General features: G+C 42.9%; 1 protein-coding gene across 4 annotated transcripts; it reads left to right on the top strand.

Moving 5' to 3' along the window:
* The first annotated feature begins 333 nt into the window (after nt 1–333).
* On the top strand, nt 334–12,771 carry pisd (phosphatidylserine decarboxylase). 4 transcript variants are annotated; one of them, XM_085462861.1, is made up of 10 exons: nt 334–465; nt 625–730; nt 1,065–1,099; nt 1,207–1,343; nt 6,881–7,015; nt 7,106–7,207; nt 10,065–10,188; nt 11,528–11,677; nt 11,756–11,916; nt 12,078–12,771. In XM_085462861.1, exons 1-10 carry the CDS (start codon nt 399–401, stop codon nt 12,315–12,317), a joined length of 1,257 nt encoding a protein of 418 aa, XP_085318987.1. In that variant the 5' UTR covers nt 334–398; the 3' UTR covers nt 12,318–12,771. The 4 variants fall into 4 exon arrangements, with proteins under 4 accessions (XP_085318987.1, XP_085318988.1, XP_085318989.1 ...); XM_085462862.1 differs by lacking the exon at nt 334–465 and having other exon boundaries at nt 631–730; XM_085462863.1 differs by lacking the exons at nt 334–465; nt 625–730; nt 1,065–1,099 and adding an exon at nt 6,291–6,435 and having other exon boundaries at nt 1,248–1,343.
* Nucleotides 12,772–13,631: the final 860 nt, after the last annotated feature.

Raw genomic sequence — 13,631 nt, 5'->3', positions numbered from 1 at the left:
GGTCTCACACCAAATAATAACCAGATAATCAATAATCCTCAGTCTGTTTACACTGATTATGTTGTTGGCTGGTTGCTAGTTAAGATTTTCACTGATTTCACACCAATAATAAACTACACCATCACACCACGTGACTCACACCATGTCACTTCGATAAGACACCAGCAAGCTGAGGGTTAACGTGACTGATCCGCCGATTGTCTTCACATTAAAGCCCCTCAGAGGTTTCTGGCTTACTTCCTGTCTATGGATGAACCGCAGCAGTGTCAATCTGAATCCACTGTGGTGCTGCTAGAGTGAGCAGGTGTGGAGCTGTGGGCTCAGTTTGACCTTCTGTGGGCGGTCGGTGAGTACGAGCAGGTGGAGAGGGGGGCGTTTTGAAGGCGGAGCTGTAGTGGATGAAGAGCCCGCTGACATATCTGTCCCAGCTGTTCCAGGTGATCGGGAGACCCGTTTGCTCTTTAGGTGAAGTAGTGTGGTCCAGAGTGGGAGCATGTTTGGCTATCAGGATGTTACGTAATTGAACAATAATTACATCTTAAAATCAATAAATCGTCTATGATCGTTTAAGCTTTTTAATCAAGAATAAACCGAAATACTTGTGTTTCCTCACGTGGGACAAAGGGGGAGCGGGGCTTCGTTCCAGTAGTGCTCTTACGCACGACGTCATACGTCACGTCCGGAAACACAAGATGGCGGCGGCCTTTCGGAGGGTATGGAGCAGCGGCAGGTATTTATCTGTTCTTCATCTCACCTGTTTATAAAGGAAGAGCCGAAGAAGCTTTTTGGACTACGATGACCTGGATGTCCGAGAACCTTCACACACATACATTCTTTTTAAGCTTTTCAGTGTCGCTTTCGATAATGAGTCATTAACCATTTAGCATCTTTGTTTTCTGAAACTCAGAGAGACCAGAATTTTAAGTGTCTCGTTCATTTAAAGCCACTGAACGTGTCAGGTGTCCACTAGGGGCGATACCTGTGCTCTCTGACGCTGAACGTCTCATGTATTGATCACTGATGTGATCTGATTGATCAGTTTGAGTGTCCTTCCTGTTTTTCAGAGTTTTCTCTCAGAGCTGCAGACGCTTCAGCACAGGTGAGCCCCCCCCACCCCAAAACTGGAGAAGACAGAGCTCTTCAGCTGTTGTTTGTTTGTGGATGATGTAATCTCTGTAGTCCAATCGGCTCTCGTTGTCTCTTCAGGACGTGGGCTTCTGCCAGGCCCCCGGCCCCTGCCCTTCCTATTGGTGACTGGTGGTGGTTACCTTGGTTACAAGCAGTACCAGAAGTGGGGCCAGGGGGAGGATGGAGCCCCGCCCCCTGTGGCTACACCCACACAGGTAAAGTGAAAACTTTCTCTGATGTCTCCTCACTTGCCTTGTAACACTGAGCACGTGCAGTCGGACTCACAATGAACGCGGCGTCAGTGCCTTTTGTTTACCTGCGACGTGTTTGTAGCTCTCATTTCTGTGATTGGTCGGTGGCAGCATGGGAAAAATTGTCTCTGCGAAGTAAAATCGAGACGTTCGGCTGTCAGGTGGAAGATGCTGATTCTGGTCATCAGAAACAAAACGCTTGAAATTTTTTGAGTTTCTCCCCAAATAAATCGACTCAATAAAATCTGTTCGCCTCATTTCAAAGAAAAAACTCAGAAACACTTAAGGACGACCTACTCGCGCAACGTTTAAACAACAACTCCACAGATATTTAAACATTTCTGTGACAGCGGCGACAGGAAGCATTGGGCTCATATTGATTGAGCTCCTCGATGATTGAAACACTTTTTAAAAAAAATTTAAATTCACAGAAAAATGAAAATCTTGAACAGGAAACAAACCAAATGTACAGGAAGCAGTTCCTCGGGCCTTCGGTTTGTTCCAAACTTTATTTACAGTCAGAGCGTCGGTTCATTGATTATGTTTACAGAAGAAAGAATCCTTTTATTTTTACAGTAACTGAAGAAGATAAAATTAGTTTTTTGATTATTTACGTGATTTTAAACACAAACGTATAGATTCATGGGCCTGAGGGGGGCGCTGTGGGTTCATGGTTTAATTTCCTGCTCTCCTGGTCTGCATGGCAGAGTCCTCAGGTCAAAACTGAGCCCCAAATTTCCCCTACGGTGAATCAGAGTGAACCTGTAAATGGACTCATTCTTACACATTCTTATACTCTCTCTCAGTTTTTATTGCCACTAGTCATTTTAAAGCTCTTAAAAAACCTTACGTTGTAACTACAGTGTCTGTGTGTGTGAGATTGTGTTTAGATTGTCTCTCTGTTTAAAATCATATCCGGAGGATTACAGCATAGTGGTGATCACATCATCAGCGGTGCTTGTGAAGGTTTTGATGCTCTGAGGCCTCTGGAAGTGTTTTGCAGCCGCTGGCGTTGGTGCCATGGGCTCGTGGGCTCTCACTGACGACAGGAGGACTTACAGTGGCTCAGTAAGAATTCATGCTTTTATTTTGAAAGAGATGCAGGGGGTTTGTGGAGCCGTGACAGAAACGATTAAACACTGAAATGTGTCAGTCAGAAGGCCAGCTGTGTCAGCAGCTGAGGATAGGTCAAAGGTTGCTGTGAGATGAAACGTGGTGTGATGGCGGTCAGCGTTACACAACAGTCAGTTATCAGTTATTACAGGGAATCTATCAGAGGACACAAACAGCCCATAAACCCTTCCTCCTCCTCCCACTCTGAGCTTAAACTGGACTGTCACCTGTTCGACTGACTCCTCCCCCTCTGAACCGCTGACATTATGCCCTCCGCCTCCTATTCATCACTGTAGTTACCGAGTTGAAATAATGAAATACTAGTTTTGATCTCACGTGTCAGTAACACCTCACCTGTGTGCTTGAAGGCTCAGGGTGATGATGTAATGATGATGCGATTCTGCTGAGTTTCTTTAAAAGTTACTCTGTGATGACAGAAGGCAGACGAGCTATTGATTATTGACAGTTGATCTATAAGTTTGTGCTTTAACTAACCATTGGCTGATAGAACAGGACACCTCACTTCCTGTTAAGATCAGCTAACCCACAGGTGTCGAACTTCAGGCCTCAAAGGTCGGTGTCCTGCAGGTTTTAGTTGTCCTTGATCCATTGCAGCTGATTTAAATGGCTAAATTACCGCCTGTCTTGAAGTTCTCCAAATCCCTGGTAATGAACTAATCATTTGATTCAGGTGTGTTGACCCAGGGTGATATCTAAAACATGCAGGACACCGACCCTTGAGGCCTGTAGTTCGACACCCCTGAACTAACCTGTCACGCCTGCCTCACCTGGAAGCTGCCACATTCACCTTTAAAAAAAACAAAACCTCAACATATGGTGACATCACAGCAGGTCAGCTGGTTGGTTGGTTATCTGGGTGAAAGGTGATGTTATGTCACACAGCTCGGTCACTCAGGCAGGCCCCGCCCCTCTCCTCATGGTTGTCTTGCTCTGATTGGTTAGCCTGTGACTGGCACAAAAGTCTTTATTTGCAGGTTTAATGATCAGGCTTTTTTCATTTCTGCTTTTAAAAGAAAAACACAATAATTTTAATACTTTTTATCAGAGAATAAAAATAATTAAATAATACTGACAAAATAAATTTAAAAATAATAATAATAATAATAATAATGGATTGCATCTATAAAGCACTTTTCTAGACCCTCAAAGCGCTTTACAATTCCACTATTCATTCACTCTCACATTCACACACTGGTGGAGGCAGCTACAGTTGTAGCCACAGCTGCCCTGGGGCAGACTGACAGAAGCGAGGCTGCCATATCGCGCCATTGGTAGGTGGTAGGTGAAGTGTCTTGCCCAAGGACACAAAGACCAAGACAGACAGAGCAGGGGATCGAACCGGTAACCTTCCGGTTACAAGATGAGCTTTATTTATAAACTCTTCATAAAGTGTTGAAATATAAATTTATTTCAGTTATTTTATTTGTTTTGGTGCAGATTTGTAATTTAAAAACAAAAAAAATTAATTGAAATAATAGTTTTAATAGTTAAATAATAATTTCATTCCAAACACTCATTTAAAATAATAAAAACTGTCACAATTTGATCAATAATTTAACAATGGCTGTTTCTTTTTTAATAAAATTTTTTAATCTTTAATTTTAAATTTTATCCTCAACAAAAGTATTTTAACCATTTTTCTGTTTTAATTCCTCAAACATGGAAAAATTACAGGGAGGAGAAATATAACAAAACAAACTTTTAATTTTTGAGTGTTTATAATCTGCATGAGTGTTTTCCAAAATAAAAATGATTTTAACCCTGAGAATAAAAAATGAAGCTTTTATTTAAGATTCAGTGTGAATGGATGATCAGTGATTAATGATTGACAGTTTCTTCCTCCTTCATGCTATTAATAAACAGAGGAGGAGCTGTTCAGCGTTATGCCCTCCTCTTCCTCCTCCTCCTCCTCCTCTATGCGTTCCTCCGTCTCTCTCTCATTTCTCCGTCTGCTCTCCACGGACACTCCTCTTTCTCTCTCACCTCTTTAACTCTTCGTCATCCTGATGTGTCGTCGGCCGGTTCGCTCTCCTGCGACGGCGTCTTCGCCCAACGCTCGTTCATGGTGAGGTTTTTCTCTGGTCGCCGTGGTGACAGGAGGCGTGGTGAGAGTGCCCTGCTGCGGCAGGTGAGGCGGCAGAGGCGAACTCCCAAAGGAGAGAGCGAGAAAGATGGAGGAGGGCGAGGAGTGAGGAGGAGAACGACAGCACGATTCAGGTGGGAGAGGAAGTAGAGAAAAACTTTATTTACACAAACAGTGAGTACAGTTTCATTTAGAAGCACAACAGGAAGGGACAGAGGATGCCGCTCAAAGTTTAAAATTTAACGAATCAGATCCACAGATCAGGAAGTGCAGGTAATACTCGGGCCACCGTCTTCACAGGGTCAGAAGTAATCCGACGGTTGATGTTATTCCAGGACTCGCGAAGCAGAGGTGATCTCTGAATTTTTATGGTTTTCATGTTCAAAATATGAGGCCCAAAGAGACGTTAGTGCAGGTGAGAGAGGCCATCATTGATCTGAAACACCAAAATATAGCAGTCACAGAGCAGAAACTTTTTATCAGTGTCCCAATCAATAAACTCGATCACTGTTAAAAAGAATGAATCACTGATGAGCTCAGCAACAGACCTGAGAGAGCAGAGAGGGCACTAAAGGTGATGACAAAATTATTTGCATGTTCAGAAAAACAGCTTCACAACATCAGAAGTCTCTGTGAGGAGAAGGTCTGTGATCAAGAGATGCCGTCATGGAGGGAAACGCGGCGCTTACTAACCTCACTCAGGAAGATCTGACTTTAAAACATCTGAAAAATGATCTTTAGACAGACAAACAAGATGAAGCTGAACCAGAATGATGGGAGAGAAAAGTCCAAGAGCTGATCTCAGGCCAGCGTTTCAGTAATTAAAACTGAAGGCAGAGAGAAGAAGCCAGCTGAAGGAGGAGACACAGCAGTCTGTGGGTTCTTCAGCAGTCAAACCGTTCTTACATTTAAATGTTGTTGACATGTCCAAATACTTTTGACCCTCTGAAAACAGGACTCTCAAGAGTCTCAGGCGTGAAAGAAGTGTGTGTGTGTGTGTGTGTGTGTGTGTGTGTGTGTGTGTGTGTGTGTGTGTGTGTGTGTGTGTGTTAAAGAGGATTTGTGTGTGTGTGTTGCAGCAGGATTAGCATCAGTGGTTATCTAACTGGGTTTGCAGGTTAGCACAGGATCAAATGGAAAGAGGCTAACACACTAAGCTAGGCTAAAGCTAAAATAGCTGACCTGCTAAGCAAGCAGTCACCGTAGAAACCCCCCTTCCTAAACGCTCTCACGCACATTCATTGCTTACTTTCTCTCACACACTCGCTCATTCACTAACTCTCACACATACATTCGCTCACTCGCTTTCTCACACACACACACACACACACACACACACACACACACACACACACACACACTCTGTCAGACTCATGTATCCAGGTGAGCACCTTGAATCTTATTGGCTGAAGAATATAAAAATAAATGGCATCACTCCAGCTGCTGAGAGTTTATTTTGGGGGAGTTAATGACATCATGACATCAGTCTCCATCCCTGTTAGAATTCTTTTAGTGTTCTTATCTTTTAGCGTCTGCTCCTCCTCCGCCTCTCCCCACGCACAAGCCCCGCCTTCTCCTCACCTGCCTACACCCGCCTGTTTACATGACTTGGACTCATCAGCTGTTCTGGTTTATTTTTTTTCTTGTATTTGAAAAATATTCATGTTCACGTTAAATCTCGTTATTATAATCAGGCTTCAGGTCCCTCGTTTGGCTCTTCGTCACCGTCTGAGCGCGCTCAAGGGTGGCGTGAGTCGCCCTGCCGCATGGCGCCACCGGCCAATCTCCTTCCTGTGCTATATCCTGTCTGTGAGCACTCTGCGGCCACTGGCCTGCCGGGTAAGAAGCCTCTGATTGGTTGAAGTGCAAGGCGGGCAGCAGCCATATTCGTACATCCTGCTTCACCTCCTTTCCTGTCTCCTCTGATCAATATCTGATCAATCGACCAGTTGATGCAGTGACGCAACATTTCCAGTCTGCATTTTGAAAATGAAAGCGTGAAACAATCAGAAGCAGAAACACAAACAGAACACCTTATTGATCACTGATAACAAACTTATTGATCTGTCCCATCGATTGGATTCAATTACCCTAAAAAACTGTTGGACATCTAAACTTTAGTCCCCTACCCCTATTTATCCATTCTCTTCTTACCCACGACTCCCCCAAAACTCCTCCTTTACTTTCTCTCTTTTTACTCCAGTCTATAGAATGACTCGTCATTTGTCATTTTATCCACTCATGTAAATAAATTCAAAGGTGTAGCTGCTGTTTCCTCCTACAGGTGGCATTGTACCGTTCCTTCCCTACTCGACTCCTCTCTCGGGCGTGGGGTCGTCTGAATGGGGTGGAGCTCCCCACTTGGCTTCGGAAACCCATCTACTCCCTGTATATCTGGACCTTTGGCGTGAACATGCAGGTCAGGACATGCTCAGTTTGTTTATTTGGCCATTTTGTTTTCTTTATTACTATTAAATAAAGTTTGTTTGTTCCTCTGTTTGTCCACCAGGAGGCAGCAGTGGAGGATTTACATCATTACAGAAATCTAGGAGAATTTTTCAGGCGACGCCTTAAACCTGCAGTCCGACCACTCTGTGCCTCCTCCTGCCTGGTAACCTGCTCCTCCTCCTGCTTAAACAGGGTCTAAACTGGGAGATAAACATGGTTAAACTGAGAGATAACGTTGCCGTGCCTCAGGAAAGTATCAAGAGAGCTTCAGTTGTTGCGCATGTTGTCATGTTACAGCCCTATTCTGAAATTCATTTTACATATATTACCCCAGAATGATGAAGTGAAAACAGTTGGCTTAAAATTACTGCAAATTTATTAAAAATAAAAGAACAAAACAAAAATGTAACATATACATAAGTATTCACAGCCTTTTCCACGAGACGCAAAATTGAATTCATGTGCTTCGTGTTTCCACCGATCATCGGTCACATGTTTCTACAGCTTGACTGGAGTCCACCTGTGGTAAATTCAGTAGAGTGGACATGATTTGGAAGGGCACACACCTGTCTATAAGGTACCATAGCTGAGTACTGTGAGTACATGTCAGAGCACAATCCAAGCCAGGAAGTCTAAGGAACTGTCTGTAGGATTGCATGGAGACAGATCTACTGAAGGGTACAGGAAAGGTCTCCATGAGCACACAGGCCTCCATCATCTGTAATTGGAAGAAGTTTGACACCAACCAAGCTCTTCCTAGAACTGGGCGCCGAGCCAATCTGAGCGATCAGGGTAGAAGGGCCTCAGAGGTGACCGAGAGCATTGCTCTGTGGAAAGAGAAGAACGTTCCAGAAGGACAACCATTTCTGCAGCACTCCACCAATCAGGCCTGTATGCTAGAGCAGGCAGACTGAAGCCACTCCTCAGTAAAAAGCACATGACAGCCTGCATGGAGTTTGCCAAAAGGCACCTGAAGGACTTTCAGACCATGGAACCAAAATTATCTGATGACACAAAGATGGAACTCGTTGGCCTGAATGTGAAGTGTCATGTCTGGAGGAAACCAGGCATCGCTCATCACCTGACCAGTACCATCCCTATAGAGAAGCAAGGTGGTGGCAGCATCATGCTGTGGAGATGTACTTTTGCAGCAGTAACTGGGAGACTAGTCAGGGTAGAGGGCAAGATGGGGGGGGGGGGCAAATCTTCATCTAACACCAACAGGACAACGACCTTCAACACACAGCTGAGATAACAAAGGATAGGCTTCTGCAGGACCATGCTGTGAATGTCCTCAAGAGGCCCAGACAGAGACCAGCCTTGAACTCGATTAAACATCTCTGGAGAAATCTGAAGATTTCTATGCGCTGATGTTCCTCATCCAGCCTGATGGAGCTCGAGAGGTTCTGCAAAGAAGAATGGGAGACCTGTTGGCGGTCTGGAGTTCACACTGAAAGCATTCAGAGCCTTGCTACGTGCTGCCAAACCAGGTGTTGTGCCAAGGTAGGTATCCCCGACAAAATTTGTTCCCCCTGTGTTGCGAGGATTCGCTGGGCACGGAGTGCGGATCTAGTTTACTCCACCTTCATTACAGACAATTAGACGTGGAAGTAGTGATGTTTTAGTTTTGTGAAAAAGTGAAAAATGAGTGTTGTTAGATTACCATTTAGTATGAGGGTTATAATATATTTATTATTCTCACGTGGTATCAGACAGGATTATTTTAACTAATGAAGGACATTTTGCCTGATAATTATTTTTATTGTCCTATAACTTTACTGTATAAAGAGCTAAAACGTGCAAAGTTTCAGGAGTCATTATAAGAAGTGTTTGTGAACTAAAAATCAAGAATGTGAGATACTGTTTGTTTGTGATTTGGAGAGCCCAGCGTGATGCAGGGGAAACTAATTCTGTCAGAGATACCTACCTTGGGACGACACATGGCTAAACAGTTTCGTGGTTCGGAGAGAAAAAAACTATGAAAAACACTTTTTTTTTTTCACACTTCTTTTAAGTTTTTTTGTAGAATTTGCACAAATTTCAGTCTCAGGTTAAATGTCAGACAAACAGCTTACACTGACTTGATAAAAGATGAGTGTTGTGAGAGGCCGTGTTTGCATTTTTTTGTTAAGCTTAAAGGGTCCATTCTACAACCTGAAGTTGTTGAGTATAAACATAATTTTGTGCTGATATTGCACTTCTTTTTTTCAGAAACAAAGAGTTTTTGAAATCTGCATAAAATTGCATTTTAAATTACTATTTGAATGTTACTTTAAATACTTTGATTTAAAAAGATCAGTATTGCTAAACTGAAATATTTTTGGGTGCAGTGTATTTTTTGCAGACAAGTGTAATAGTGTTTTTTGTTTTTTGTTTTTAAATTTTGGTATGAACGTATGCAAAATGCAGCAAGACATTTAAAAACAAAAAGTTTTATTTATTATAAAATAGACGGATTCGTATCGGTATCGGTAGATATCCAAATTTGTGGTATTGGTATCAGACATAAAAAAGTAGTATTGTGCCATCTCTATATTATTGTAGCGTCTAACTTACAATATGGAGCGCCTTTAGATGACCTTTGTTGTGATTTGGCGCTGTATAAATAAAAGTGAATTGAATTAATAAATAAATGCTGTTGCTGCTTCATACTTGTTATATTTGTGTTTTTTACTTTTTAATAATAAAAATAATTTCAGCAAACATTTGCCTTTGTCAATGTGGGCTATTGTGTATAGAATTTTTAGGTGAAAAATTAATTGAATTAATTTTGGAATAGAGCTGTAACATGACAACATGTGCAACTAGTGAAACTCTGTGAATCATTAAAGATCAATACATTTTGTGATGGAAGATAAAATCAATTCTATCGCCCAGTTTAACTGAAGCTAATGTGAAAGATACTGGGAGACGAAGTTAAACTTGGAGCTAGACCAGGGGTTAACCTGTGAGATAACATTAAACTAGGCAATTAAACTTGGGGGTTAACCTGGTTGTTTGGGGTCTCCGGCCTCTTCCAGACCTCTCCGGCTGATGGAAGGATCCTCCACTTTGGTCGCGTAAAGAACTCAGAGGTGGAGCAGGTGAAGGGGGTCACCTACAGTCTGGAACATTTCCTCGGACCACAGAAGAGGCGGTGCAAAGGTAAGACCAGACCGCCTCCATGTAACGGTGACCATATGTACAACTCACGTAGTGTAGTTTTGTAACGCTAACGTCAGATATATTTTATGTCATGTAATATACCCAATAAAACATTGCATCAAAATATATTAATGTGTTCAAGGTTCAAGGTTCTTTATTTGTCACATGTTATACAAGTATAACACACAGTGAAATGTAGCCTGACACGCTCCTCGACATGTGCAAAAATTGGGGGGGGGGTGTAGAGGAAGAACATTATATATATATACATATAGTATATACACTGGGTGAATGTGCAGTAGTAGCAGCAAGCAGGTGAATTCTGTACATTAATATGAATAGACATCTGACTATTTTACAGGATAGACAATATAAACATATTTAAAATTAAAGGAATTGAAATGTACATTGTGCCTTGGTTTAGTGTCTGGAAGAGAGTCCTGTCTCAGTCAATTATAGATGATGTGAGAGGGCGGGTGTGTGTGTTTAGGGCACGGATGGCTTGGGGATAGAAGCTCCTCTTGAGTCTCTCTGTCCTTGCCCGGAAGATGCGGAACCTTTTACCAGATTGCAGAAGTTGGAACAGTTTGTTGCCTGGATGGGACGGGTCCTTCAGTATCTGCGCTGCTCTAGTCCGGCATCTCCTGGTGTAGGTGTCCTGAAGCGGGGGGAGAGCAATCCTGCAGCAGCGTTCTGCTGTACGGATCACTCTCTGGAGAGCTTTTTGGTCCTTCACACAGCTGTTCCCGAACCACGATGTCATGTTCTGTGTGAGGATGCTCTCCACAGCGCCTGTATAGAAAATGTGAAAGGAATACATGGCAAATGAAAGTACTTATTTTCCCCTCCACAAAGTCTAATAAAATGAAAAGCGGGATCATGTGGGACCCTATAAAGGCTCAAAAACTAGTGGAAAAAATAAGGAATCATTAATAAATAATAATAAATAAAATAATGGAACTGGGAACTTCTTCGGCCCACCCGTCCACACAACTCTCCAGGTCCAGGCATCACTGAAAAAAAGGAAGAACACCCTGCCACAATGACCAGCTGACTTCAAAGTTTTTATGATTTCTCTTGGAAATGACATTTGTTCACCATGCAGGTGAAAATCCCCTGAGGTGTTGTAGGTTTGAAAACCTGCTGAGTTTTATATTAAGCAGGTTTGATAGAACTAAGATACAGCGACTTTCTGTGAACTTCACCTGAATGTACGTGTGACTCCTCGTCTCCTGACTTCAGTTTGACACTTTGCAGTCACACCTGTTGAATCCCTGAGGGCATCTTTGAGGTTTGTTTGTTGTTTACCTGTTTAACCCCGGCTTCTCTTTGTCCTCAGACTCCTCGTCGTCCTCCTCCTTCAGGGACGACCTCCTCTCGTCTCCCGACAGCGACCTTTTCCACGTTGTCATTTACCTGGCTCCAGGTGACTACCACTGCTTCCATTCGCCCACAGACTGGAGGGTGGAGCTTCGGCGTCACTTTCCAGGTGAGAGTGTGTTCACCTGTGCAGCCATGTGGTCTTTGCGCCCCCACCCTGACCCGCCTGTGTGTCCTTCCTCGTTAGGCTCGTTAATGTCGGTGAACCCAGGCGTTGCTCGTTGGATCAAAGAGCTCTTTTGCCTTAACGAGCGTGTGGTTCTCACCGGCCAATGGCAGCAAGGCTTCTTCTCATTAACGGCGGTCGGTGCCACGAACGTCGGTTCAATCAGAATTTACTTTGACCAGGTGACGTTACTTTGTGTTCCTGTGGTTTTTCTGAACGTTTTGTTTTGATCAGTTCTTGTTGGTCTTTCTTATCTCGTTCACTCTGTATAGTGAAATATTGATTAACTGATTGACTGATCGATTGATGGTTGGTTTTAACACTTCCTGTTTTAATTGCTCAGGAGCTTCAGACCAACACACCTCGTTACAGTAAAGGCTCCTTTCATGATCACAGCTACATTGCTGACCAGACGGTGAAGTTTGCTGGTGAAGGGGGCGTGGCCTTACAGAAGGGAGAGTCGGTCGGGGAGTTTAACCTGGGCTCCACCATCGTTCTGCTTTTCGAGGCCCCCAAAGACTTCAGCTTCAACCTGCAGCCTGGCCAACGAATCAGAGTGGGAGAAGGCCTCGGCAGCCTGTAATTGGATGACTTACAGGCTCAGGGGGCAGGGCCAGATCAGAGACAGATTTTAAGAGAGGAGTTTTAGGAATTCTGGGTATTTTTCTCTGCGGAGTACTCGAAATAGATGCTTATCACAACAAGCACGCAGACTCCCAGAATGCCTTGTGCCCGTGAGCGGGAAATGCCAAACCCCTCCCTCTCTGTCCCTCTCACTCAGAGACTCGACCAGCAGCTGAACACATTTCTGTTTGAATGTTTCAAACTTTATTGCTCACAGGTTTTTGTTAGCATCAGCTAGCTCACATCTGATTGGAGGCCAGTGATTGGTTGAAGGGTTATTATTACTAATTTGTCTCATTAATCTTGTTTTTTTTGTTGTTTTTTTTGTGGGATTTAAATGTGACACCTCCTCCATTTTCTCTGCTTTTGTAAAAGATCTAATTATGAATAAAGTTTTTTTTTCTTTTTAAATAGACTGCACGCACATTCCTCTTTCTAACCTTCCAGTGGTCGCAGTGGCAGAGTTGTGTGAGAGTGTGGCAGCAATTGGATGGTGTCCCTTCAGTCAGTGGAGAGCCTGCCGAGCTGTGGCGGCGAAGTCAAACTAAAAATTTATCTTTATTAAATAAAAATGTACAGAATTTATTTACTCAATTTTTATTTTCATCTGAAAGGTTAAAAAAATGAAGGCAGCAGAAATGTTTTGGGAACGTTTGTCGCACCTTATCTTAAGCTCAGGTAAAACATGCTCACAGTTGGTCCTAATTCCTGATCAGTGGCAGAAGTCAGCAGCAGTGTGGTATTAATGGAAGGTGTGTCTGTAATATCAGAGTGATGTTGATGTTAAGAGACAGAAATAAAGAGAGATGATGAGTTTTAGGCTAACATATAAAGGCTAACACATTTATAAAATACAGCGAGGGCCTGAGCTTCCCACCAACTTCTCAGCTGCCCAAACTTTTATTTACTTTGTATTATTAGACTTCTTTTGTGTCTATTATTAGACTCTGAATTACTGTCCAATATTTTGTCACGTTCACTTTTTTATTTGTTTTTTGGGGGTGGGGGTAGATATGTTTAAAAAAAATCACAGTGCACTGGTCAATTTAGAAATATACAGCTTTTTTAAATACCAATTTTCATACCAGATTCCATTTATTTTCTTTTACTTTACTTTGTCATTGTTGAATTGGAAGATGAAGCTTTGCCCCAGTCCAAGGTGCAAAGAACTCTGGAGCAGGTTGTCATCAGGGATGACTCGCTGTATTTATCTTTCCCTCCATCCTGACTAGTCTTCTAGTTCCTGCTGCTGAAAAACATTTCCACAGCATGA

The sequence above is a fragment of the Copadichromis virginalis genome, linkage group LG7 (genome assembly GCF_057382275.1).
Source record: "Copadichromis virginalis isolate Kocher_CV1m ecotype Utaka linkage group LG7, C_Virginalis_male_GT1.1, whole genome shotgun sequence".
Taxonomy (NCBI): domain Eukaryota; kingdom Metazoa; phylum Chordata; class Actinopteri; order Cichliformes; family Cichlidae; genus Copadichromis; species Copadichromis virginalis.
The sequence above is the reverse complement of the archived record's forward strand: the minus strand, read 5'-3'. Positions and strand labels throughout refer to the sequence as shown.

Bases quoted from the DNA above. Each gene is read 5' to 3' on its own strand.
- pisd (XM_085462860.1), top strand. From the start codon at position 4,360: ATGCTATTAATAAACAGAGGAGGAGCTGTTCAGCGTTATGCCCTCCTC. The intron at 7,208-10,064 runs GTAACCTGCTCC...GGCCTCTTCCAG, and splicing joins TCTGTGCCTCCTCCTGCCTG to ACCTCTCCGGCTGATGGAAG. The intron at 10,189-11,527 runs GTAAGACCAGAC...CTTTGTCCTCAG, and splicing joins ACAGAAGAGGCGGTGCAAAG to ACTCCTCGTCGTCCTCCTCC.